This window comes from Drosophila navojoa, chromosome 5 (assembly GCF_054131105.1).
Source record: "Drosophila navojoa isolate 15081-1374.11 chromosome 5, UAZ_NAV_1.0, whole genome shotgun sequence".
NCBI classification, from domain to species: domain Eukaryota; kingdom Metazoa; phylum Arthropoda; class Insecta; order Diptera; family Drosophilidae; genus Drosophila; species Drosophila navojoa.
The window spans coordinates 8,216,926-8,242,647 of NC_142893.1; the positions used below are offsets into that span (position 1 = coordinate 8,216,926).

At 37.6% G+C, this 25,722-nt stretch overlaps 6 protein-coding genes across 8 annotated transcripts; 3 read left to right on the plus strand and 3 right to left on the minus strand.

Annotated features, from left to right (window-relative positions):
• Positions 1 to 1,512: 1,512 nt before the first annotated feature.
• Rpp25 (ribonuclease P protein subunit Rpp25) lies at positions 1,513 to 22,823 on the minus strand. The gene is made up of 5 exons (XM_089261512.1): positions 22,653 to 22,823; positions 2,363 to 2,480; positions 2,121 to 2,302; positions 1,943 to 2,059; positions 1,513 to 1,876 (listed from the first exon to the last, which is right to left on the minus strand). Exons 2-5 carry the CDS (start codon positions 2,468 to 2,470, stop codon positions 1,645 to 1,647), a joined length of 639 nt encoding a protein of 212 aa, XP_089117638.1. The 5' UTR covers positions 2,471 to 2,480; positions 22,653 to 22,823; the 3' UTR covers positions 1,513 to 1,644.
• Positions 5,403 to 12,419, plus strand: Tdc2 (Tyrosine decarboxylase 2). Of its 2 annotated transcripts, none has more exons than XM_089261507.1 (8): positions 5,403 to 5,568; positions 6,543 to 6,747; positions 7,325 to 7,632; positions 7,692 to 8,126; positions 8,241 to 8,455; positions 9,335 to 9,461; positions 11,301 to 11,809; positions 11,879 to 12,419. In XM_089261507.1, exons 2-8 carry the CDS (start codon positions 6,618 to 6,620, stop codon positions 12,132 to 12,134), a joined length of 1,980 nt encoding a protein of 659 aa, XP_089117633.1. In that variant the 5' UTR covers positions 5,403 to 5,568; positions 6,543 to 6,617; the 3' UTR covers positions 12,135 to 12,419. The 2 variants fall into 2 exon arrangements, with proteins under 2 accessions (XP_089117633.1, XP_089117634.1); XM_089261508.1 differs by having other exon boundaries at positions 6,572 to 6,747.
• On the minus strand, positions 13,230 to 14,747 carry LOC108654281 (uncharacterized). The gene is made up of 2 exons (XM_018105458.3): positions 13,756 to 14,747; positions 13,230 to 13,694 (listed from the first exon to the last, which is right to left on the minus strand). The coding sequence occupies exons 1-2, from the start codon at positions 14,618 to 14,620 to the stop codon at positions 13,630 to 13,632; spliced, it is 930 nt and encodes a 309-aa protein (XP_017960947.1). The 5' UTR covers positions 14,621 to 14,747; the 3' UTR covers positions 13,230 to 13,629.
• On the plus strand, positions 18,784 to 23,039 carry Tdc1 (Tyrosine decarboxylase 1). Its single transcript, XM_089261509.1, has 4 exons — positions 18,784 to 19,135; positions 20,081 to 21,185; positions 21,255 to 21,787; positions 22,056 to 23,039. The coding sequence occupies exons 1-3, from the start codon at positions 19,006 to 19,008 to the stop codon at positions 21,766 to 21,768; spliced, it is 1,749 nt and encodes a 582-aa protein (XP_089117635.1). The 5' UTR covers positions 18,784 to 19,005; the 3' UTR covers positions 21,769 to 21,787; positions 22,056 to 23,039.
• Positions 22,930 to 23,691, plus strand: LOC108654286 (peptidyl-prolyl cis-trans isomerase H). The gene is made up of 2 exons (XM_018105465.3): positions 22,930 to 23,085; positions 23,146 to 23,691. The coding sequence occupies exons 1-2, from the start codon at positions 23,002 to 23,004 to the stop codon at positions 23,611 to 23,613; spliced, it is 552 nt and encodes a 183-aa protein (XP_017960954.1). The 5' UTR covers positions 22,930 to 23,001; the 3' UTR covers positions 23,614 to 23,691.
• PGAP3 (Per1-like protein PGAP3) lies at positions 23,419 to 25,560 on the minus strand. 2 transcript variants are annotated; one of them, XM_030382467.2, is made up of 6 exons: positions 25,421 to 25,560; positions 24,749 to 25,352; positions 24,371 to 24,687; positions 23,851 to 24,317; positions 23,737 to 23,782; positions 23,419 to 23,560 (listed from the first exon to the last, which is right to left on the minus strand). In XM_030382467.2, the coding sequence occupies exons 2-6, from the start codon at positions 24,906 to 24,908 to the stop codon at positions 23,528 to 23,530; spliced, it is 1,023 nt and encodes a 340-aa protein (XP_030238327.1). In that variant the 5' UTR covers positions 24,909 to 25,352; positions 25,421 to 25,560; the 3' UTR covers positions 23,419 to 23,527. The 2 variants fall into 2 exon arrangements, with proteins under 2 accessions (XP_030238327.1, XP_017960948.1); XM_018105459.3 differs by lacking the exon at positions 23,419 to 23,560 and having other exon boundaries at positions 23,618 to 23,782.
• Positions 25,561 to 25,722: the final 162 nt, after the last annotated feature.

Genomic DNA, 25,722 nt, shown 5'->3' on the forward strand with positions numbered 1-25,722 from the left:
GCAATAAAAAAAGAAATGTGCAACAGCAGGCTGAGCACAAAAGTCAATGGGAGGCAAAAGGCAGCATAAGCAGAAGAGCAGAAAGAGAGCGAGAGAGAGAGAGAGAGAGAGAGAGAGAGAGAGAGAGAGAGAGAGGGAAAGAGAGAGAAAAAGCAATGCACGCATTTGCACAAGAGAGGCTAGAGAATTAATTAGAAGAAAGAGGTGCCTACGAAGAAAAGCGATTCGATCTCAAGATCCTTGGGACCGACTTGTGTGGAATCGAGCTGCAAGAGAGCTACATAACCTCCTAAGGGAAATTAGAAGTGATTTCTTCGAACAGAAACTCGCTTCTATAGATTATACAGTTGATGCCAACTAGTCTCTATGGAAGTGTACAAAATCGCTCAAGAACCAAAAGACGTTAAATAAAGAAAATATATGAAAATTAAAATAACTGTGTTTTCATTTTGTAGTTTGTATTTTTATTTTGCAGACTATTGCTGGCCTATTGTATTTATTATTCATTCTGCATGAGAATCTGATCGGTGCACAGCTCAGAGAACATTAAAAAATGTAAGGGTGCTCGTAGTAAAAAAAAATGATTTCTTTAAATTTACAGAGCTGCCCTTTGGAGTATGCAATGGAAATTCACTTTTCGATATCTCAGCAAAAAAGTATGCCACAGTTTTATTTGTTGGTTGTGAACTTTGCTAAATGCATGAATGATAATAAAATTTGTTGCATAATTTTGTGCTGGAATGTCAAAAATTTGTTTTTATTGCATATTCCCGAGGGCAGCTGGAGTAGCTACAGAAATTTGGTATAAAACTGTTGCATACTTATGTGATGAGATGTCGAAAAGTGCATTTCCATTGCATACTCTAGAGGGCAGCATTGTAAATTTAAAGAAATCTTGAATTCGTGATAGGGGAATTTGCGCTAAATCCAACTATAGACGCATATGGGTCCTGCAAAATCGAGTTTTGAGTAAAATCACAAACTGCCCAGGCGTTCGATCGAGTGTGGCACGCCGGAATGCTGTTGAAAATCAAACGGTGCTGCCCTCTAGAGTATGCAATGAAAATGCACTTTTCGATATCTCAGCAAAACAGTATGCCACAGTTTTATTTGTTGGTTGTGAACTTTGCTAAATGCATGAATGATAATAAAATTTGTTGCATCATTTTGTGCTGGAATGTCAAAAATGTGTTTTTATTGCATATTCCCGAGGGCAGCGGGAGTAGCTACAGAAATTTGGTATAAAACTGTTGCATACTTATGTGATGAGATGTCGAAAAGTGCATTTCCATTGCATACTTTAGAGGGCAGCATTGTAAATTTAAAGAAATCCAACTAATATAATATTCCAACTGTGTTGTTAAAGTACTATATTTGCATGTACAGGTTCAACGCTTAAATAAAATAAAAAAAAATAAAAATAAAAAAAAAAAAAAAAAACCACACATTAATATATAAAATATATATAAATCATTTACAGCAAATATGACTGATAAGAAAAGAAAGAAAAGATTGATATTTTCTGATATTTATATATATCTACTTATTTCTATTTAGACATTGATTTGGCATATATTTATGCTAAACGTTCCTTTCAATAGCTAATTTAGTATATATTTAAACCATAGTTGAATATAAATACAGTTAGGTATGTTCACTGGCTCCGCTTTCGGTTGCAGGTTTGCTTTGGCTTTGCTGATTTTGCTGAGTTTGCTGCTGTTGCGGTTTGCTGCGTCCAAATCTTTGGCGTTTATTTGTGCCTCTGGCTGCAGGAGCTGATCTATTAACGGGCGCAGGTCTATTGCCAGCAGCTTGTCTATTAGCAGGCGGCTCATCATGCTGCCAGAAATCACTAGTTGTATTGGGTTTCTGTAAACTATAAAAAAAAGAACAGATCAGAAATAATGAAAATTAATTAATTCAATTAAGATTGAGCACCAACCCAGCTATACTATCGTCCAGTTCGTCCAGGCTCATGAGTATATGCAATGTGGGTATTTTGCGATTGACAACGATCTCCTCCAGGCCATCCATTTGTGGTTTCCAGTGCTCCTCCACGCTGCAAGCGAGGATTACATACATTAAACAATCGTCAGTTCATCTCTACTCCAACAGTTTACCTCGTATAGCCCATGCGCGTGACCTGGTATAGCGGATGGCTACGCTTCAGCACCTCGGCACAGGATATGGTCTTAACAACGCCGCCACCAGAACCGCTCCAGACCAGGCTGCGATATTCGCCTTTATCCAGCGCCGCCTGCGCATAGCCAATCACATTGCTCACCTCGGTGCCGCCCTTGACCTGTTGATTGGATTCCATGAATAATCATTCAGTATAGATCTAATACTGTTATTCACTTACGTGCATCCAGAGAAAATCCTTGTGCGCCTTTGGCAAGCAATTCTCAAAGGGTAAATCATTTTTGCTCAACTCCTGCTCCACATTCTCGGCCTTGCGATAGTGCATCATTTTGGCTAACCTATGGGGCATTAAAGTAAGACGATTAACTATGCAATTTGGGTTGGAAGTTGCCTTCGGCAACAACCTTGAACCAGAATCGGGTATCATAATAACAGCTTTTCTGCTTCTAGCCTCATCCATCCACTCATAAACTGTCTTGCGCAGTTATTGTCACCACAGTCTGTGCAAATTGCATAATTGCTTTATGAGACGCGAGCGGCGCTGCGCTGCTTCGCCCGGAGGCAACGGTAAAAAAAAAACCCCACCCTAAGCAAGCAACAGGTGCGGCTAATGCGAACTTTATAAGCTCTACTTTAAATTAAATAAATATTCTCTGTTAACTTTCAAATCTTAATATCATTTTAATCAAATTTGGCAAATAATTATAAATAGTTAAGGAAATAAAATTATGAAAGCTTTCAAAGCCATTTTAAATTTGCAGAAATTCAGGATATTGAGATTTTGGATTCAATTATATGTATATAACAAATTAATTTTATTTTTTAAATATTTCCCATAACATAAAATACTTCATATAACAATTTAGAGTTAAAGAAAAAATATTATCAAGCCTTTCAGGAGGTTTAAAATTTCACTCATTCATTTATTCAATAGATTTATATGCATTAGCATTCTTTTATAATTATTTAGTAAAATTTGTATTCCTCACTATTATTTCAAATAATTTTAACTTCTATTCCCTTCCGGATTTCCTCTTTATAATTCAGTCAATCAATTCATTAGCTATGTATTAGGCCATAATTGTATTATGATTTAGGCCAAAATCTTAGCTCAAGCCTTAGCGACTGTGCCGCATTGTAGCGCGTTTGAGTATGGCGCATGAAGAGGAGTTCAAGTAAAAGTCAATAAAAAAGCATTTCTAGAGCAATTAAATGCGCGCGGCTGCAGCAGAAATTTCCCATTAAATAAAATTCTGTTGGTGTCGAGCTCTAGACAACAAGGATGACAACCAGCACAGCAGCAGAAGCAGCAGCAGAACGAGAGCAGAACCCACACACACACACACGCAGAACGTAGCATGCCACTTGTTGAAGCTAAACAACATTTAGTTGAGGGCGAAATAAATGGGGCAGGGGCAGCGAGAGGGCCAGGCAGCTGTAAATAGGAACGTGAATGCAGAGAGCTCTCTGAATTCGACAGCAGCTAACGAAAGTTTATTAATGAACTTTTCACAAAACTGTGTGTGTGTGTGTGTGTGTGCGTGTGGGTGGCATCTCATGACCCAATCAAACACCCACGCACTCACACTCACACGCGCACACACACACACACACACACAGTTAATGTATGTCCTACAGCTCGATGAAAACGCAGACAATTCTTAGAGATTCAATGCAGCAGAAATAGAAAGAAGCAGAACAAGAGAGGGGAAAAAAATGGAATAAAATAAAAGCGAGTGGGAAGCCTGTGATGGTCGCATTGGAATGTTACGAGGAATGCCTGCCAAATACCAGATGACAGGCACTGCTCTGACTGTCTCATTGAGAGCGTCATCGTCATCATCATTATCATCATGATTATGATGAGCTCAACAGGCAGCAGCATTATCATCACATTATCAACGCTATTCTATATAAAGCGCACTATACACAGATATAACACTGGGCAACAGAGTTGCGATCTAACGACTGCAATCGAGAAGAGCTAAAGCACAAATTTAATTGTTTAAATACGAAAAAAATATATATATATATATAAAACAAATATAAATAAAATAAATATAAATAAATTAAATATAAATAAAATAAATATATATAATTATCATCTGATTCAGTTTTTAAAACTTAATTATAATTAATAATAAAATAAAATATATATAAACAAATAAAATAAATTTAAAGAAATAAATAAATTGTATATATGAAAAATCGATATTAAACATTTATGAAATAAATATTAAAATTTATAAAATGTGTATAAAAATAAATGAAAAGTTAAATAGCCAAACAATGAAGCAATAAAATATATATAAGCATTTAAGCTAAGATAAGCAAATGCTTTCCACTCAAATGCTTTACACTCACATATAGTACAAAATGAATATATATTTATTTATTTATATATTTATTGTTTTTCAATCATTGAATGTTTAATGCACTCATTATTTTCCACTTGAACTAATTATTTGTTTGTTATTATTGTTTTTGTTTATTCTTTATCAAAAGTATTTTCTCAAGCGTATCATTTCTTATGTAAGCCAGTGTAATTCTATGTTGTGCGGAAGTTATTAACAAAACGAGCGTGGCGCATAAAGCAAAAGGACAAACTGTTTGTAATTGAGGAGGATTGCTGCAGGACATCTATATGTAAACGGCTTGCGTGTGTGTGTGTGTGAGTGAGACTTGCCTGTTAACAATAAAATAAGCACGTACTTTGAATTAACATTATATAAATTAAGTTCAATTCGAAAATTACTTCAAAAGGCTTTAAATTAGATTTAGACGTCTTGCTGCGCTGCTGCATATTTGCACGCACACGCACATACTTAGCAACTCGCACACACACACACACACAGACAATACACATACAGTACAGGAGGTTAGCCATGAATGAATATGAATATTGTGGACCATTGTGGGTGCATTCTATGCTTTTATTATGCTAAAAAGTTGATAAAAGATAAAAAAAATGATGAAAAATACGTATTATATGCATTTAAAAAAATATTAATTAATTTATTAATAAAATATTATATTTAATAAAAATGCATAACTTAAAAAAATTTTTTATTTGCAATTTCAAAATTAAATATATTTCTTTTATTCATGTTTTTTAACAATTTTTAATTCACAATTTTTTAATTTAATTATTTTTTTTTTTACTCACTTATTTCTGCACGTTTTATTATTTACAGCATCCACTGTGCAGCGCAAATATTTCAATTATTTGCAACCCCTCCCTATAGCACAAGAGTCGGTCGACCTACTCCCCCTCGCTTCGCATCCCCCGCGGCATTTATTAGACATGCCAACAGGCAGCGGAACCGAGCTTAGCTCCTGGCCAAACCGCAGAGCCAGGATCATTTGAGGTTTGCAAGCCGTGGCCAACGGTTGATATTGACGCGGCCAACAACGACTTGGCAAACAGTAAGTGGCAAGTGGCAAGTGGCAAGCAGCTGTGGCAGTGATAGTAATGGCCCATTAGAAACTAACAAAGAGCCAGCAATTGGAAATTGTTCAATGTATGCAAAATCATTTGAAATTACAGTTAATTGAGAGCCAATTTAAATTATAAACAAATACAAATACACAAATTGAAACTGGGCAATTTGTTACTGCAACTACATTGTTAATGAAACACATTAAAGCCGACAAAAAACAATTTGAAACAGTTTTTAAGAGCTGTCTATAGCGATAAGAGCCAATAAACAAACCATAAGAAATGAAAGGCAACTAAATTAACTAAGTACCAAATTAATTACGTGTAAACAAAGTGTTGTAAATCAGCTGCACAAATACATAAAAACTGTGCAAAAATACACAAAAAATATCTAAGTGCGACATTGGAAAAATGATCAAATCGTTGATTGACATTGGAATATATTAATATAGATTTAAAAAAAATTAATTAACTAACTTATAAACAATATTGATTTTTTTTTGTTGAAACTATTTACTATTTATATTTAAGCTTATACTTCTATATTTTTCATTTAATTTTTACTTTTCGCTTATAAAAATATATATTTATTTTGTTAGTTAACTTTTCCTATTTTATATATATTTAAGTATTTTATTTTACATTGTTTAAAAATGTTTTATATTTCTTTTTTAATACCTTAACTTTAGTTAATATTGGGCAACATTGTGCTTCGGTAAAAAAATATATTAACCATTTTTAAAGTTATAATAACCAATTAAAAAATGAACTTTTTGCACCTAAAAATATTAATTTCAAATATTTTTACTATTTAAAATATAATTATAAATAAATTTAAAATATATTTAGCAAACAAAAATCCTTAAAACCAGTTCACTGACAATATAAATAAATAAATAATATATATAATAATGTAATCAAAAAACATTTGTTTGTCTAATTTTTACAACACGCTAACAAGTCGATTCCCTCAAAATATCACAAAAAGAGCGAAAATAGAGGCAAACTAATATATATATTATAAAACGGCATAAAGATGGATAGCACCGAATTTCGAAAACGTGGCATGGAAATGGTCGAGTACATTTGCAATTATCTGGAAACCTTGGGTGAACGGCGCGTTACGCCCAGCGTGGAGCCCGGATATTTAAGGCATCTGTTACCAAGTAAGTGGGCATATAAATATACATATAAATATACATATATATATATTTATATATGCATATAAATAATATATAATATCACAAGCCAAAAACATTTGCTTACACGAGTATATCTAAAATTGTTAAGACAACAATGCGCAATTCGAAAGTAATTAAAAATTTATAATTGGAAAAAATGGGCAAAAATAGAAAAATTTATTAATAGATTTCAAATTCATGTGGTTATGAAATAATACAAAATATATTTATTTTTACAACGTAAATTTTTACACCTATTATTCAAGCTTACTATAAACTTCAAATAGGATTTATATGGGATTTATAACAAATTTTTAAGAACTTACTCAACAAAAAAAAAAAAAAAAAAAAAAAAAAAAAAAAAAAAAAAAAAAACAGTATTTTGGTTATAAAAAAAATTCGTAAGACAAAATTAAATGCAGAAAAATCTAATCACAGAAAACCATCAACAAGTGTTTTTTTCTCATTTATGAAATGTTAATAAAATATAACAAATCTGTGTGCATAAAATTGGCAATTCAGAAACATTAATAACTAATATTAACCCACATTCAATCAATAGCTGAAGCGCCACAGGAGCCCGAGGATTGGGATCAAATCATGTCGGATGTGGAGGATAAGATAATGCCGGGCGTTACACACTGGCAGCATCCACGATTCCATGCCTACTTTCCGGCGGGCAATTCGTTTCCCTCCATACTGGGCGACATGCTGGGCGATGGCATTGGCTGCATTGGCTTCTCGTGGGCAGCCAGTCCCGCCTGCACCGAGCTGGAGACCATAGTGCTCGATTGGCTGGGCAAGGCCATTGGGCTGCCCGATCACTTTCTGGCCCTCAAGGAGGGCAGCACCGGCGGCGGCGTTATACAGGTAATAAATGCGACTTGCTTATTGGAGTTAAGATTGATGGCTTCACATTGATGGCATAGACATCCGCGTCGGAGTGTGTGCTGGTCACAATGCTGGCGGCACGTGCTCAGGCACTGAAGCGCCTCAAGGCCCAGCATCCGTTCGTCGAGGAGGGGCACCTGTTGTCCAAGCTGATGGCCTACTGCTCCAAGGAGGCGCATAGCTGTGTGGAAAAGGCAGCCATGATCTGCTTTGTTAAGCTGCGCATTCTGGAGCCGGACGAGAACGCCAGCCTGCGCGGTCAGACAGTGGGCGAGGCCATGGAGGAGGATGAACTGCAGGGCCTGGTGCCGTTCTTTGTGTCCACCACACTGGGCACCACCGGTTCCTGTGCTTTCGACAATTTGCCCGAAATTGGCAACGAGCTGAAAAAGTTTCCCGGCGTTTGGCTGCACGTCGATGCGGCCTATGCGGGCAACAGTTTCATATGCCCCGAGCTGAAGCCGCTGCTAAAGGTACATTGATTTCGCTCTCTCTCTCTCTCTATATATGTCTATCTCGCTTCCTCTGCCTGCGTCTATCTCTTCAATCAAATGTCGCTCTAAACAGTTCAGTATGCTAATAAACAGGGCATCGAATACGCTGACTCATTCAACACGAACCCCAACAAATGGCTACTGACCAATTTCGACTGCTCCACACTTTGGGTGCGCGATCGCATCCGTCTGACATCAGCTCTGGTCGTCGATCCGCTGTATCTCAAGCACGGCTACTCGGATGCGGCCATCGACTATCGTCATTGGGGAGTTCCACTCAGCCGTCGCTTTCGTTCACTGAAACTGTGGTATGTACCAAAAAAAAAAAAAAAAAAAGAGACCGACCCGAGGCGCAAATGATTTTGTTGACTATTGTCAAATATTTTCTTTATTTATGTTTTTTTCTTTTTACATTTTTTGTTTGTAAAGTGCCAAACTTGTTGCTTAGCCATGAGTATACTTCACTACAAGCATGTGGCTTTAATATTTGCTTGCGATTTAGTTATAAAAACAAAATAATTCGGCAACAGAAGAAGCAGAAGATGAGACTGGAGTAGAGGCGCACCTATGATCTGATTGAGTTACGAATCGAATTTTCGCTGCAATTATTTTGATGTCTACGCTGAATGAATTCTTGGGAAACACTTGAGATATTCTTGAGTGTTACGATGAGCTCTAGATGACTTGTTAATTGTGAATATATTAACTGTGAAGTATATGGCCTATTGTGTTCACTGAAGGCGGCAAGCCGGTGACGTGGATTAAATCTCATATCTAATAAATATAAAAGAGATGAAAACGTAATCTATTTTTAGCAATGTTATAAAAACATCGAAAGAGGCTAAAATCCTTAACTAACCTTTTTGGGAAACACATTTTTAAATTTATTCAGCCAACGAATAATTTGACTTATACGTTAGGTAATCTTAAAGTAAATAAATCAATAGAAAAGTTATGTCGGATCTTTAGAGAAAGTTTTAAAAGCAGCTAAGGGGCAAAAGAGAATCAACGTCTCTTCTTATTCTCTTTCTTTTCACTTCATATCTCATACCTCATACATCATGCATCATGCATCATGCATCATGCATCATGCATCATGCATCATGCATCATGCATCATACCTCATACTTTATAATAGCCATATCTATTATCTATGTCGCCCATTCTCTCTCCAATTATCATCTCAGGTTTGTCCTACGCTCTTATGGCATATCCGGACTACAGCACTATATACGACATCATATCAAATTGGCCAAACGCTTTGAGGAACTGGTGCTCAAAGATAAACGTTTCGAGATCTGTAATCAAGTCAAGGTGAGTTACGTTTTGTCCATTTCCATTCCATTTTATGGACTTGGCCCAACTCAGCAATTAATCATGTAACGAGTTCAAAGCACTTTTTGTTTACACCCAGCTAGATTTATTTATATAAATAGATGGTTTTTTCTTCTTTTGGCCAGTGGTAAATTTTATAATCGAAATGTGTGGGCGTGCGCGGGCTTTTGTTGTGCATGTTAAACATTTATCAAAGTTAATGCGGCTGCTGAGAAAATTGTGTTGGCTATTTTGGCAGCGACTGACGCAAATAACATTGACTTTGACTTAACTAAAATTCAATTATGAAATTTGTCTTTTGGGCTTGTAAAACTATTTGTAAATTTCACTAATTCACACTAGCCGCAGAGACGAACGTGCGGCATTGCACGCCAAATGCCAAAATTCCATTCGAAACTGCTGCGAAAATCGGGCAATTGAAGTGTTTTGGCATAATTGGCATACAGCAATTTTTGTGTTTAGTGGCAGTCCAAACAGCAGTAGAAGGAGAAGAGGAAGAAGAAAACAATAAACAAGAAGTGTGATCGTTTAGAGTGGAATGGGCTGGACGGACAAACGCCCTGTGCGAAGGTCTTAAGGGGTTTTGATTTAATAAACATTTTTTTTGAGATTTATGAGATTATAATTAAGTTTAAGTTTTAAAGATAAGATATAAAAATAAAAGGCATAAATTAAAATAGGGTATAAATATATAAGGTATAGAAATAAATCAAATATAAATATATTATCTTATATTTTATATTTTGAGTAACGCTAAAACGGCCTCTTTAATGTTTAGGTCTAAAAAGAAATTAGGGAATGCAATATCCTTATACAATATAAATATTTTAATTCAGCTAGCAGTATTCTATTTGTAAACTACTTCAGCAACACCCTCAACAAATTAACTACAGGGTATTTAAAGCGTACCATGACGCACTAATTGCCAGCCGCTACAGTTTCTTAGTCACTAAATTCGATTGGCCTTTTTATACCCGGAACCCATTGAAAATGGGGAATCAGGGTATAATGGTTTTGTGTAAAAGTATGTAACAGGCAGAAGGAATCATCGCAGACCCCATAAAGAGTTTGCTTTATTTTTTCGATAACTCATCCGATAACTTTTTTATCGAGATGAATACATATACATTTTGTAATCAACAGATTTTGGATACCACGCCCCCTTCGCCCCCAATTTGTAAAAAACGTATTTCAAGTACTGGTTGTGGATGTTGTTCTTGTTGTTGCTGTGCATAAGTGCTAAACGACAGCTGTCATGTGTCCCAAACATGTCTGTACCAAGTGCACTGCAAAGTCAACTAACTGAAAACTCACAGCACAGTCGCAGCTTTTCAATTAGCAGTCACAGCGCTGTTTCAATGTCAAAAACGAGATTACCCATAGTAAAAAAAAAGAACTAAATGTTACACAGAAAACTTGAACTAAAATTATCCACTTAAAGTGAAACCCAAATTTACAGCTGCCTCTCAAAATAAATAATACATATACAAACATTTTGTAATCAACAGATTTTGGATACCACGCCCCCCTTACGCCCTGAAAATTTCATTAAGATCGTATGTTTACAAAAGAATTTATTCACCAAGTAAATTCTCAGGGTATCTCCTAGTCGAGCAGTCTCGACTAGAGTCTTCTTACTTGTTTTTCGTTTCTTTCATGAGCAACCGCACGTCACATCACGTAATAAGGCGTTCACATTGCGTATACGCAATGTCATTTCAAGCTAAAAATCTGTCTGATATTTATTCTTTTGTTTACTGCGTAACAATGGCGATTAGACCTATTGAAACGAGTCTCGATTCAACTGTTCCATTGCAGCTGGGCTTGGTGTGCTTTCGCCTCAAGGGCACCGACAAGCTGAACGAGAAACTGCTGAGCGCCATCAATGAGTCGGGCAAATTGCATATGGTTCCGGCCAGCGTCAACGAGCGTTATATCATACGCTTCTGTGCGGTGGCACAGAATGCCACCGCCGAGGACATTGACTATGCCTGGGACACCATCGTGGACTTCGCCAACGAGCTGCTGGAGAAGGAACAGCACGACGAGATCACCGAGATCATCAATCGCAAGAAACAGGATACGCTCGCCCAGAAGCGTTCGTTCTTTGTGCGCATGGTCAGTGATCCGAAGATCTATAATCCGGCTATCAATAAAGCGGGCACACCGAAACTCTCCATGGAGCTGCCCTCGCCGGTGATCAGTCGCGGCAGTGCACCCATCATACGCACTCAGAGCTCGGTGGATCACAACTCGTGGATCTCGTGGCCGCTCGCCTTTCTCTTCAACAGCAACAACGAGGAAAAGGGCAACAATTGCTCACTGCGGTAAGTTGGAACAGTTATCTATTGTATTTTTCTTTTCCTCTATTCTTTAAGTACTCAATGCTTTCACAGCTTTAGGCATTTGGACACCAATGTGCGGCCGACTTCATCGCGTCGTAATTCGGGCGCTGGCTCTTCGCCCTCGCCGGAGAATGAGACGGGCTTTGTGAATGTGCAACAACAGCAACATTGTCAACAACAACAACAACAACAACAACAACAGCAACAACATCAGCAGCAACAGCAACAACAACAGCAGATGCAATCGCCACGTAAATCGCCCATGGTTCTCCGTAAGGCTTCCTCCGCCCGAGAAAATCACAATTGAAGCACTTAAAATGAATACCAATGACAAAAAAATAATAATAATATAGACGAAACACTAATCCAAAAACTATTTAATGCACGCGTAATCGAACGCCTAGTTGAATTCTAGACCAATTTACAATTTACCAAACATTCCTTATAAATATCCAGCTCAAATATATATGCATATATATTTATTTAATATCAAAATACTAACTAACCTAGTAAACTCAAAAATTTTGTTTGCTGCTCAATAGATCTATTTATAAAATTCTATATGCATAATAAATAAATAGCATATTACACAGCGTTCCAAAATTGTGTTTTCATTTAACCAAGTTATAGAAATATAAATACTAATATAAACAAATTAATATACATATATAAAAATAATTATATATATTATAAACATATTTATATTTATAAAGATTATAAACAAATGTTTTTAAATAAAAATAAATATAAATTAATATGTTTTTTATATGTTTTTTTAAATGTTATTTTTTAACAATCATTTATATTAATTTAATTTTTTTTTAATTATAGATAGTGAATTAAAAATAAATAAATATTAAAAATAAAATAAATAAATAAAAATCGATAAAAATTATTAACCCAAGCTATCCAATTGCAGTTAAAATATATTTTAATATATGCAAAAAAAAAAAAAAAAACATAATTTGCTTAAAAAATATATATAAAATATTGTTTTTTCGTTTTGGCAAACTCTTTAAATACAATTTATTAAAATATGCATTTCTAAAATATACTAAGAATCTTATCAATTGTCAATATGTCTAAGAAATAATTTAAAATGAAGTCAAAATTGAGAAATTTTCGTACACCCACCCAAATTTTTAATGATTTTTACCAAGTATTGTAGTTGATCTTTTTTAACGAAAAGTGTATAATTATATACCAAAAGATGATGTCAAATTCAAGCTAAATAGCATTCACTAATCTAATGAAGATGGATAACAAAGCGAACGTCTGCTGAGGCATAGTTCTTATTTTGGGCACGAGCAGCTGTTATTATTATAATTATTTTTTTTTTTAGTCTTGGCCCGGCACAATTACGCTGAAAACAATATCGTAAACATATATTTAGACAGATGTGTATAGTAAATAATTAATTTACTACTGTGATTTTTACCCCCGTAAACAAGACATAAATTTCAAAGCAAATCGTGATGATGCCATGAAGATGACGTTGCCCGGACAAGGCAAAAAAAAAAAAAACAATTGTTCTTAAGCGAAAAATTGGAATATGAATCAGTCGGCAAACCAATTAAGGAATGTTTTTTTTTTTGTAAAAAATATATTTATGAATGGCAATGAGTAAAGAATTTGAAGAAGTTTCTTTTGCTCTCCTTTTCATATTCTATTGGCATTCTGGTTCTTATTTAAGATGTCCATAGTTTCTTGTTTCTTGACAAAGATGCGCACGATTTTATCCACATAGTTATCCTTGAGTAGGGGCGAGATCTCTTTGAGCCGATTGTTTTGTATATCCCAATTTAGATATTGCGGTGCTTCGATTTCCGTATCAATCTTGACTTCAGATTGCGCCGGATCCGGGCGACTAGATTGAGACGAATGGATAGCGGATTTATCAATGGATTTAAGCAATTTGCTATACATACTCGTATCGCCATCCGCCTTTTTGCTGGCCAAATAGGAGGACACACTCTTGCCAGGACTCTCATTGAGCATCTTCATCATGTTATAGGCCCCCATGGGCGATGGTTGCTCAATTGAATACTGCGGCAGATTGCCAACGATATTTGGCTCAGCCGTTTCCAGTGGCTTGGGCTCAGAGCTCGTATTGATTATCTTGACAAGACGCTGCAAAAGACTCTCATTTTCAGTCGCTTTGGCTGCTGACTGCACTGGCTGCTCTTGCTGCACTGGCTCCTGCCGCTGCTCTGAAAACATTTGGCCAAGCAGCTGCAATTTCGAGTTGTCAACCTGTTCCACGGGCTTTGGCTGTGGCTCCAACGGCTGAGCCTTGGGCTCGCCAATCGCCGCAGGCTTCGTATGCTGCACCATGGCCAACAGTTGATCCACAGTGGGATAGGCTACGCCCTGTGTGGCATTTGCCTCGCGATCACGACGCTTGCCCTTCTGCGGCTGCAACAATATGGCCTTTCGCTTCTTCTTTTTCTTCTTCTGCAGCTCCATCTTCTTGCCATCATTTGCTCCACAGAATTGCTGCTGGCCTTTGTCACCTTCGCTGTGTATGGCATTCGGCTGATCATCGTGCTCGATGCGACTCATCAGAGCATCCAAGCTCGGCTTAATCTTTGACGTATCCTCATAGTCCTTGGGCAGATAGCCCAATTGTCGCAGATACACAATCGGTGACTCCCAGTTCTTGATTAAATCCCGCACAATCGCATTGTAGTTATTGTGAAAGCCCAGCTTATCCATCGACACTCTATCCACAGTGGCCCCAAGATAAGTTAGGAAACAGCTAAAGAACCACAGATAGCACAACTGTGTACGCATTGCGATATTAATGGACTTTTTGGCCAACGATTTCCTAAGTAACTACATGTAGGTATATTTGATTTTTGTAGCCAACTCTGAGTTTTAGATCAAGGCTAGAATAGTTTATGGAAAACTGGATAGATCTGTTATGAATTTCTAAGTGTTAAATATTATATATCATATAGAAAGAACAAGTAAGAAAGCTCTAGTCGAGACTGCTCGACTACGAGATCCCCTGAACCCTACAAGCAACTGATATTTTTCAAAAATAATTAGCAAACACACACGCACACACACACACACACGCATACATACAAATACACGCACACACATACACATACAAATAAACACGCGCATACACACACACTCACATATACAGGCGATTGCGCTTGGGTTGCGCTGCAATGTTGGCAATAAATGAACACTTATTTGTTGAATAATTTAATATCTAGACGTACGATCGTAATGAAACTTTCAGAACGTAATCATAATGTTAAAATGTATGTGTATACCGAAGCTCAAGTCTCTAGTATTTGATATACGACTTTTACAAAGATGAGGGTGAGGGGGTGGATTTTAGGGTGGGGGGTAAATTTTAACAAAAACCGAAATTGTATGACATGCGTCTTAATATACATTTTAAATTTGGAGACTCTAGCTTGAAAGATGTAGGAGATATAATTATTTAAGTGATCTTCGATAAGGTTTTTTATCGATAAAAAAATATCGGAATGAGTTATCGATTTTTAGTGATAAACTCGATCTGCGCGTGATATATACGGACATTTTAAAAAAAAGTTGAAGTCTCTAGCTCTTATATCTTCTGAAATCGACGCGTTCATACATACGGACGGACGGACGGACGGACGGACGGACGGACGGACGGACGGACGGACGGACGGACGGACGGACAGACAGACGGACAGGGCCAAATCGACTCAGCTTGTCGTCCTGATCAAGAATATATATACTTTGTGGGGTCTGCCACGCCTCCTTCTGCCTGTTACATACTTTTAACAAAACCATTATACCCTGATTTCCCATTTTCAATGGGTTCAGGGTATAAAAAATAATAATAAGAAATAATAATAAACGCCTTGAAGGCACTCGAAATTTTAGAAAGTTCAGTTCGCCAATTTCCGGAAATTTCCCACCTTAGATCAGGCTTAGATGTAAGCTTTCGAATTTGCATGAAATCTATAGCCCAAAAATAGCTTCAGAGCATGCGCAAAGTTTTTCAATTAACAATCAAATAAATGCTGGCGTCGAATAAACCATAAAAAATCACAATCTTATAAATCAAATTAGTTTAAAAACGATAGCAAAATAGCCATAAAATTTTTTGAAATTTAAATTTGTGACATTAACATACATAAGCCTCAAAGCAGTCAAAATAAATGAAATGCCAAAGCTGTGAATTGACGAAATTCAAAGCAGAACAAGCCGAAGATAAGCTCAAGACCTAAACGATTGGAGCTACATATGTTGTCAAGCGATTCAACAATGACGAAAGCAGATCTTAAGCAGAACCCATTAAAATTATTCAAAGATGAGCCACGAATGATGTTTGGCAGTGCCAACTATATAATATCTTATAATTGATGGGCGAATTTCGGTAATCAATTCGACTCTGGGGACGGTGCCAGGCGGATGGACGCCACAGAGCCTCGAGCAATTTGAAGTGTGACCGCGTAAACTGAATATGCGATTTATATTTAGACAAACGACGTCATTCCCATTGTGAGTGAATGAAAGTCCCAAGCCGAAATATCTCTGTGTGTGAAGAGTTGAGTTCAGTTGAGTTGCGTGTAGTTGAGCCAACATAAAGCAGATCGTCAGGCCGTGGCCAAACAGCACAAAAAAACAACAAAAATAAAATCGCCAAGTCATCCACTGTCAATGCCTCGCATAGCCCGCACTTTGCCCAGGTGGGCAAGGCGCGTGCGCGCATGAATCAGCGCAAGAGTTTTGGTTTGACTGCGTTTGATTGAATATGCATGAGCGGGGCTGCCAGCAGCTAACTAACTTGAACTCTGGAATCTAGCGGGTCCAGATGAAATTACTATATATGCCATAGGCACTAATTTAGCCAATTAGCACACAGATAAATTGCCGTTGGCAGACAAAGCATTTTCATTCATTCATGCTTTTGTTTAGGTATTAATGAGTATCCACTGAGATTTATTTACACACAACGCCCACGCCCACCCACTCACCCACGCCTTGGAAATTATTATTTTGCTTATAGGATGCCAATGGAGTGGCAAATACGTCATAGCTTGCCACAAGCAATACACACAAACTTGCACACACACAAACACAAACACACACACACACACAGTAATGTTAATAATTTTGGCCAACTTATGTATTTGCTCAATTATTTGCCACTTTTGAAGCATATGTCAAAAGTTATTCCCCGTTGCCAAAAAAAAAAATTAAATAAAATAAAACTTTGAAAATAAATAGAAAAAAAGTCAACAAGCTTAGTTAAATACTCTTGGTGAGAATTAGTTGGGCACTCTTCTTCTTCCTCTTCTTTTTTTTGCACATTGTCTAATTCGTATTCCAAGCACGTCTTTTAATACTAGTCTTGCGCCTATCCAAAAAGTTCCCCGAAAAATGGTTTCAGGCGAGAGATTAAAAAGAAGAAGAGGCCGCTACGAATCCGGTTCGAGCTTTCAAACGGGAAACGCACGAGTTGCGGGGGCGTGGCAGCGATTGTGGAAAACTAATTAAATGCAATAACAATGCATAACGCGATGTTAATTTAGCTTCTATTAAGCAATCATTAAGGCAAATGATTGTAGTTTGAACTTTTAATTGTCAATTAAAGATCATACGTTTTGTGTTTAGATATTATATCATTTATATAAATATTAGCACTATATAAAGTGGCTTATATTAAATATGAAATATACTCACAGTTATTACATATAAGAAATATAAGAATGATACGAATATATTGGGCAGATTATAGAAGACATTTGTATTCATTTGTAATTTGTATTAATTATACACAAAAATTATCAATATTTTTATAATTATATTGTATAATTAACATCATTTAGAGTTATGTATTTTGTTTATTATTATTTTTTAATATTTATTATAAATATTTATTACCCTAATATGTATTATCTTATAATGGATTTCTTCTATTACTTAAACATAGTTCGTGTACTTTTTCTTTTCAATGAAGCTCAAATAATAACACTAGAACTGATTCATTCAACAAACATCAACAAAACTATCTCAGTTTTCCCAGCTACTCTCGAAGCTCTTTTTCGTGTCGTGCCTATTAATATATTTGACGTATACGTAATATTTTAGTACGTTGGCGTAATTTAGTCTGCTGTTTCTTTTGAATACAAATTAAACCTATGCCAATAATTGCTCTGATTCACTCAGCAAGAAATAACAAACATTTCTGTTTCAATTTCCCCCAACTTCTCTTAAGGCATTTCCCAATACTTATCTAACAATGTATTTTACGTATACTTAAAATTGGACTAAATAATTTATTTTAGCTAATAATACACTTTTCAGGGTTTTTCTTAAAGTCAAAAGTTGGCTAAGAATTGAATTCTGATTCATTCAACAAAAGAAAATACGAAAACTTTTTAAATTTTTTTTTAAGCCCAGTTTTTGCATTTTAGCCCATGTGGCGTGCATTTAATAATACATATAATTATCACAATTAAAATTCTTCTACATAAGCAATTGTAATGTGCTATTAATAAAGACTCAATCAGTTTCAAATCGCCACACGAAAAGCCTTTCATTTCGCATTCAAGCCATATAATTATGGCAAACAAAAAATACTATGTATAATGTTTCCCGGCAGGGATTTTTTTGTTGTGAATTTCTCAAATTGAATTAGAAACTAACCGAAACAACCTACACGAAGCGCGTGCGCAACGAACTAAAGCTTGAGGCGACTCAGCAAATTGGCAAAGCGGGTTTCCCAAAAAACGATGCCACGACGAAGGCGTCGAAGGCGGCAAAGTACAGTGCAGGTAATTTGAGAAAGAAGACAACAGACACGAGCAATAGCTGGAGAGTGAACGAGTGAGTGAGTACAGCAGATTCGAGCACAGCAGAGCAGAGAGCTAGTGGGAGAGAGAGAGAGAGCGAGAGCGTCGTGCGTGCGCTCGTTATAAAAACGAATGCAGCATCGAGGTGCGAGTCATTCGCGCAAAGGAAGCTGCAACGAGCACAGCGAGCGGAACGTAACGGGTTAAAGTGAACAAGAAGAGACAAGTGTTGCCTAGCTTTGAGCAAAGTGTTTAAGAAAATTACTAAATTATTCAAAATAAATAAATTAAAGTGTGTTAAGTGAAACTGTAAAAGCATAAAAAAAAAAAAAAAAAAAAAAAAAAAAAAAAAAAAAAAACTGCAAAATGAATGTGGAAGAATTCCGTAAATATGGCAAGGAAGTGATCGATTATATATGCGAATATGGCAGCAAAATTGAGGAGCGCGATGTGGCGCCCACACTGGATCCTGGATATTTGAAAAAACTGTTGCCAGGTACGAAATAAGCCGCACATAAATAACCTCGTTAAGCTGGTCTATTTACAAACAATTTATAAATAATGCGCGTATAAATTTGCTGTAGCAATTATAAATATATTTCTCTTTACTCAATGGAATGCAAAATTCATTCAAAAATAAGAAAATAAGTATGAAATATGCCTGCGCTATTTTGATGCAATGTAGAGAACATACATATTTTGTTTATAAACTATAAAAATATTGCCAGTCAGAGCTGGTTGAGAGATCGCGCATGTAAACAACAATTAGTTAAAGGCTTCTAAGCAAATTAGCAAAACGAAAAATAAATTTCGCTTCACACAAAATATAAAAAAAAAAAAGAAATTGAAAGAAAAAACAAAACAAATCTTCAACAACAATAAATACAATAAAAAAACCTGCACTCGACAGACACTTGAGAAACTTGTGGATTTCATGTTGACTAATTGCGAGCAAACAATGCGAATTGACTTATAGCTCTCTAGAAGCCCACATGGTAACCGTGAATCCATGAAAAAAAAAAACAAACTGCGTTTTTTTTTTACTAAAAACTGTAGCGTGGGCCCAATGTGGGGCATCAGGCAGTTGGGTCATAAGATTTTTGGTGTTTTTTCTGGCGAATTTCGAGCGAATTGCGCACAGTTAGTTAAGCTAAATATTTACGTTTTGATGAACACCGCAACAAAACAAATCAATTAATTAGGCGCGCACACACAGGTGGAGGAGTAGATAAAGATATGTGCTGGAATGATGCTGATCTTTGCCGCACGCTGCCAAAAATAACAAAATGTATAGGCAACAGCTTTATAGGTGCTAAAAGATGTACATAGATAAACTACACATATAACATCTATATATATATATACTATATTTAGTATAGATTCAAAGCCAAACTGTTTCCAGGGCCAACTAACAAGCTGTCTTGATTTGTTTACATTGCAGCTGACGCGCCCCAATCACCAGAATCGTTTAAAGATGTGCTCGAGGACTTTGAGCAGAAGATAATGCCAGGTATCGTGCACTGGAATCATCCGAAATTCTTTGCCTACTTTCCATCGGGCAACAGTTTCCCATCGGTGCTGGGCGATTTGCTGGGCAGCGCCATTGGCTCCATTGGCTTCAGCTGGGCCAGTTGCCCGGCTGCCGCGGAACTGGAGACAATTGTGATGAACTGGTATGCCAAGGCATTGGGTCTGCCCAAGGCATTCATATCAGACGCACCGGGCAGCGCTGGTGGCGGCGCCCTGCAGGGCTCAGCTTCGGATTGTGTGCTCGTGTCCCTCATTACGGCACGTGCGAGGGCCATCAAAGAGCTGAAGGGCAATACGGACGTGCATGACAGCGTCTTTCTGCCCAGCCTGATTGCGTATGCCAGTCGCGAAGCGCACTCCTGCGTGGAGAAAGCCACCAAAATGGCGCTGGTGAAGCTGCGCATTATCGATGCCGATGAACATGGTCGCATGCGCGTGGATCTACTCCAGCAGACCATACAGAATGATGTGAATGCAGGATTGACGCCCTTCTTTGTGGTCGCCACGGTGGGCACCACCGGTGGCTGTGCCTTCGATGATATTTCCGAGATCGGCAAGGTGTGCCGACAGGTGCCCAGCATTTGGCTGCATGTGGATGGCGCCTATGCAGGCAACTCTTTCATACTGCCAGAGATGCGTGTTTTCTCCGCTGGCTTGGAGTACGCCGACTCATTCAATACAAATCCCAACAAGTTGCTTCTGACTAACTTCGATGCCTCTGCTCTGTGGGTGCGGGATGTGATGTCATTGAAGAAAGCGCTCACTGTGGATCCTTTATACTTAATACACGAGCACAAAGATGGCGTGGACTACAGACACTATGGCATTCCACTGAGTCGTCGTTTTCGTGCGCTCAAATTGTGGTTCGTCTTTCGCACATATGGCGTGAAGGGACTGCAGGAGTACATACGCAATCACATGGTCTTGGCCAAGAAATTCGAGATGCTGGTGCGCAGGGACGAACGCTTCGAGGTGCGCAACGATGTGCACCTGGGTCTTGTGTGCTTCCGCATGCGGTAGGTTTAAAAATGGAGTAAAACTAATATCTCTCCTATATTACAATATTCTCTTCTTCCTCCCCACAGCACCGGCGATGAGCCCAATCATCAGCTCCTGGCACAGATCAATCATTCAGGCAGGATGCACATGACACCGGCTAAATTCAATGGACGCTATGTGATACGCTTCTGCGTGACGTATGAACATGCCACGGAGAAGGATATAATAGATGCCTGGACACAGATCAAAGGCTTTGCGGAGGAAATATTGCGCGATGTTCAGCTGGAGATCAGCTCAGCGCCGGCCACACCGGAAGCAGAACGCACCAGCTCAGAGCCTGTGGGGCCTGTTTCCGGCAAGCCTCCCATCAAAAAGAAGCTCACGCGAACCAAGTCATTGCGTTTCTCGTTTACGCGCAGCATATCGCGGGAACAGTTCCAGAGTCAAAGCGAGCATCTTATGGATGGATGTACACCCATTTTGGTGGTTGATCCCAAAACGATACAGGAAAACTTTCAACAGGCGACAGAGGATAATCAAAATAATAATACAAAGCTTAAGGATATCTCGGACGTGGACACAGATGAGGCGAGCAATTGAGGAAAAGATGTGCAAATATGTAGATAGTGTGGAGACCCGTACCACGAGAGCTTTCTGTGGAGGACGATCCACACACAGAAAGCTCCGCGGCACAAGCCACGGAATGAGCTTTCGTATGTGAGCTTTATTATTGTTGTTACTTTTGTTCCTTTTACTACTTCTATTCTTCTTGCCAGCGACCGTGGCTGATCATTGTAAACGACGCGTGAATAATTAAATATTATTTTCCAAATTAACTAACCGGTAACTGTGTTTACTTAAACCCGGGCAAACACGGGTTAATACAGATAGTATTAGTTGTGTTTTTATTGAAGTTTATCAACGAGCTGCAATGAGGCCTGCACCTAGAATCGAACGATTTGAATTTGCTCAATTTGAATTTAAGTACATATTTATATAGTTTTTAAGCCGCGCTTCTACTTTTCATTTAATTTATTGTCGGGTTCCTACATGTCAATATTATATAGTTAAAACTGTCATGAACAAGAAAACAAAACAATACAAAAACACTTATTTATAAACATAAACATTTACTTAGCATTTAATATGCGCATTTATTTTATTATAAATATATATGTAATTAACTTCCAAGAAGTTGTTTCTCTTTACAAATTACAAATCTCGTAGGCGCACTTTGAGCGAAGCTTTTAGAGCTTTCAATTCGTTACTTTAGTGGAAGGGAGACAGCATCAATCGTGCACCCTTGATTGATCGTGTCAATTGTTTGCATGCAATTTGACTTGAGTGCTTGAATTTGCATAACAAACATCAATAATTATATGTCAATATTAAAAAGACAAATCAACTATTATAATTACCCCATCCAAGAAAATAAGACAGTATAAAAGGCAACGGTAAAACAAAAACATTGTCAGCGCGCTCACCCTTTATGATAATGCCTTTCCCGCTTTCTGTCTGTTTATCCGGTCTCAAACAGATGTTGGTTTTTAGCTTCAAATCACTTCGAAATGTTTATCACTTGCATACAATTTATATATAATAAATTCACAAATCTTTCACAATAACAAAACAAACGAAGCCACATGTGCGAGCGGACAGCTGAACGATTAATACGAATGCCGACTGGCGCAAACTATCGATAACAGAGGTAGTACTGCTCTATCGCACTAGCCAATTATTGTAATTTCATCGCTGCAAAAACGTAAACAAACCAGAACCGGCGCCTTTTATTGTTGAACGTTTGCATTTATTAGTAATATTTTTTTATTAAACATGCCCAACTGGAATCAAATACAATCACAACTGCGCAGCTCAAACAATCCCGTGGTGTTCTTTGATATAGCTGTGGGCACAACGGTAAGTCAATCATTTTGAAAGTAATAATTTCATTAAAAATTAATCACTTGCGATTGGCAGGAAATTGGACGCATGATATTTGAGCTATTTGCGGACACTGTGCCGCGCACAGCCGAAAACTTTCGACAATTCTGCACGGGCGAATATCGGCCGGACGGTGTGCCCATTGGGTACAAAGGGGCCAGCTTTCACAGAGTCATCAAGGATTTCATGATACAAGGCGGAGATTTTGTCCAAGGTGATGGCACTGGTGTGACCAGTATCTATGGGAATACATTTGCCGATGAGAATTTTACGTTAAAACACGATTCACCTGGGCTTTTGGCGATGGCCAATAGCGGCCGCGACACCAATGGCTGTCAATTCTTCATCACCTGTGCCAGATGTAATTTCTTGGATGGCAAACATGTGGTCTTTGGACGAGTGTTAGATGGTCTCTTGATTATGCGAAAAATTGAGAATGTACCAACGGGACCTAATAATAAGCCAAAACTCCCGGTTATTATATCGCAATGTGGACAAATGTAGCGTGTGTTGTGTGTGTTTGTATAATACATTTACAATACAGTACAAGACGAGTATAACGACCATTTATCTACTACTAAATCTAAATGTCTAAATGTCCTTGTTAAAGTAGGGATAGGATTGTACCATTTCTTTCTCTTTGCGTAGAGTCTGACAATCCTCAATTAGAAAGCTGCAAATTTCAATAGAGATTAGTTGATTCATAATACATTTTTTTTATATATGTATGTATATACTCACTCGTAGTACAATGGCACTATGGGAACTGTAGCTAAGTGCCATAGCGAGTGTGCATCGAGTATCCAAAAGATAGGCGGAAAATCCAACAGCTCCAGGCTCATGGCCATAGCGAATAACACGTAAAACCGTAAAAGACGTCTGAAGTACGGCCTTCGAGTGCGCACACGTTGACACCAGATAAACCAGCCCACAGCCGTGACCACGCCCGTCGCAACATTTACCTTCATATTGAAAGAGTAATTGAATTTGCCCGAGCTCAGATAGGCAAAGTAATTGATGTAGTATGAGACGCAAGCCAAGGTAATGACGCCCCTTAAGAATAGTGAATACCGATGCAGCATACGCATTAGCATGCAGTAAAAGGAACAGACAACAATTGAGTAAGCGAAGGCATAGTCCAGCAGCTCGGTTACGGGAAAGTCTCTAGTATGGAATATAGCAGACCAAATCCAGCCATTAAGACAGACCTAAGAGTAGACTAAATTCAATAAAGGACATATTAAATTCATAAATCACTTACTAGAGCAAAGATATGGGCGAGCATATAGCATGGACTATCTGGGCGCACGTGCCACCTGAATTTACGCAACATACGAAAATGCATGATAAAATTTAGAACAGAGAATAAAACTGATGCCGGCTCCTGCATGCCAAATAGTCTTATAAAGGGCCATTTGCCATAGAACTGAGGTATGGGCCAGCCTCGCTCCATGAAAGCATAAACCGTGCGCCACATGCAGCCATAGGAGCATTCGTCCGTGCAGCGCCATCCAAAGAGCCGATCAAATATCGTTTGGCCATAAAAGCTAACCGCTTGCTCCTGTATCTCTAAGCCATCTGTAAAGCATGCCTTTGTATTATAGCCTACATAGTATATATAAATATTTATTACACATACCGGCTGAGCAATTTGTTCGTTCGCAGTTTTGCCGACAATTATGAAAGAATTGTGTGCGATCCCCATGGGAAGCGAAGGCCAGCAGCGTTGCGCTTTTTATCAACAGCAACAGGAACAGCAACTGCCATATTGCACTCAATTTAAAATTAACTTTGAGCATTATGCTTTGCCTCCCAAAATATTTAGTTCAACATTTTTGTAAACAAATCACGCCGCTATTGATTTATCTCTGATTAGGGATGCCAGTCAACATACAGTCGATATTCCCATATTTTTCACTCCATCTTAACAAATAAAAGAATGGTACGCATATTAAATTATTTTAATTGACGACTTTCAATCGGCTGCATGCATTTTTTTGTGATTTTCAAAATTTTTTCATTTTTTGTTTACAAAGAGAAGCAACCCGTTTGACAGTGTGGCAACCCTTGTCAGCTGTCAAAACAGCCAACTAAACATATATCAGCGTTTATACCTCCGTATTTATTGCGATATAGTAGCATGATATGGAGATGGGGCAAACATCTGTTTCATCAAAATATATTATTTTTCAAAATAAGTTAGCCAAACAGGTTGTTTATCTATGGTCGATTCCCGTCACTTACTAGAAGCATAATAATTGATTTAAATGTGCCTTTAATCAAAATAGAAGTTGATTTATTTTTGACATACCGATGAATATTCTGTTCTTGATTTATCGTATAAACTTTGAGTATCTCTCTTCCTCGCCTTCATTGCAGTTGTGTTTGTGTTTGCTTTTGCAGTTGATAGTGTGGGTAGTGCTTGAGTGCGATGAAAAAGTCATAAATAAATAGAAAATAATTTAAAATTATCTAAAAAACCAGCTGTATGAATTAATATTGTTGTGCTGTGCCAGCTTTCGCAAATCACAAAATATGTGTTCAAGCGAAATCGAAAATCACTGCAATTGCAGGTGCAATTGACGCGCGTGCAGTGCCAGTATTTATAGAGAC

Coding starts and splice junctions, on each gene's coding strand:
- PGAP3 (XM_018105459.3), bottom strand. CDS start 24,908: ATGCTCAAAGTTAATTTTAAATTGAGTGCAATATGGCAGTTGCTGTTC. Junction 24,688..24,748: donor ACGAACAAATTGCTCAGCCG/GTATGTGTAATA, acceptor CATGCTTTACAG/ATGGCTTAGAGATACAGGAG. Junction 24,318..24,370: donor TCGCCCATATCTTTGCTCTA/GTAAGTGATTTA, acceptor GTCTACTCTTAG/GTCTGTCTTAATGGCTGGAT.
- LOC108654281 (XM_018105458.3), bottom strand. CDS start 14,620: ATGCGTACACAGTTGTGCTATCTGTGGTTCTTTAGCTGTTTCCTAACT. Junction 13,695..13,755: donor AAAGGCGGATGGCGATACGA/GTATGTATAGCA, acceptor GTCTCAATCTAG/TCGCCCGGATCCGGCGCAAT.
- LOC108654286 (XM_018105465.3), top strand. CDS start 23,002: ATGCCCAACTGGAATCAAATACAATCACAACTGCGCAGCTCAAACAAT. Junction 23,086..23,145: donor ATATAGCTGTGGGCACAACG/GTAAGTCAATCA, acceptor TGCGATTGGCAG/GAAATTGGACGCATGATATT.
- Tdc1 (XM_089261509.1), top strand. CDS start 19,006: ATGAATGTGGAAGAATTCCGTAAATATGGCAAGGAAGTGATCGATTAT. Junction 19,136..20,080: donor TTTGAAAAAACTGTTGCCAG/GTACGAAATAAG, acceptor TTTACATTGCAG/CTGACGCGCCCCAATCACCA. Junction 21,186..21,254: donor CTTGTGTGCTTCCGCATGCG/GTAGGTTTAAAA, acceptor TCCTCCCCACAG/CACCGGCGATGAGCCCAATC.
- Rpp25 (XM_089261512.1), bottom strand. CDS start 2,470: ATGATGCACTATCGCAAGGCCGAGAATGTGGAGCAGGAGTTGAGCAAA. Junction 2,303..2,362: donor AGGATTTTCTCTGGATGCAC/GTAAGTGAATAA, acceptor TCCAATCAACAG/GTCAAGGGCGGCACCGAGGT. Junction 1,877..1,942: donor CTGGACGATAGTATAGCTGG/GTTGGTGCTCAA, acceptor TTTTTTTTATAG/TTTACAGAAACCCAATACAA.
- Tdc2 (XM_089261507.1), top strand. CDS start 6,618: ATGGATAGCACCGAATTTCGAAAACGTGGCATGGAAATGGTCGAGTAC. Junction 9,462..11,300: donor AGATCTGTAATCAAGTCAAG/GTGAGTTACGTT, acceptor GTTCCATTGCAG/CTGGGCTTGGTGTGCTTTCG. Junction 11,810..11,878: donor GGCAACAATTGCTCACTGCG/GTAAGTTGGAAC, acceptor ATGCTTTCACAG/CTTTAGGCATTTGGACACCA.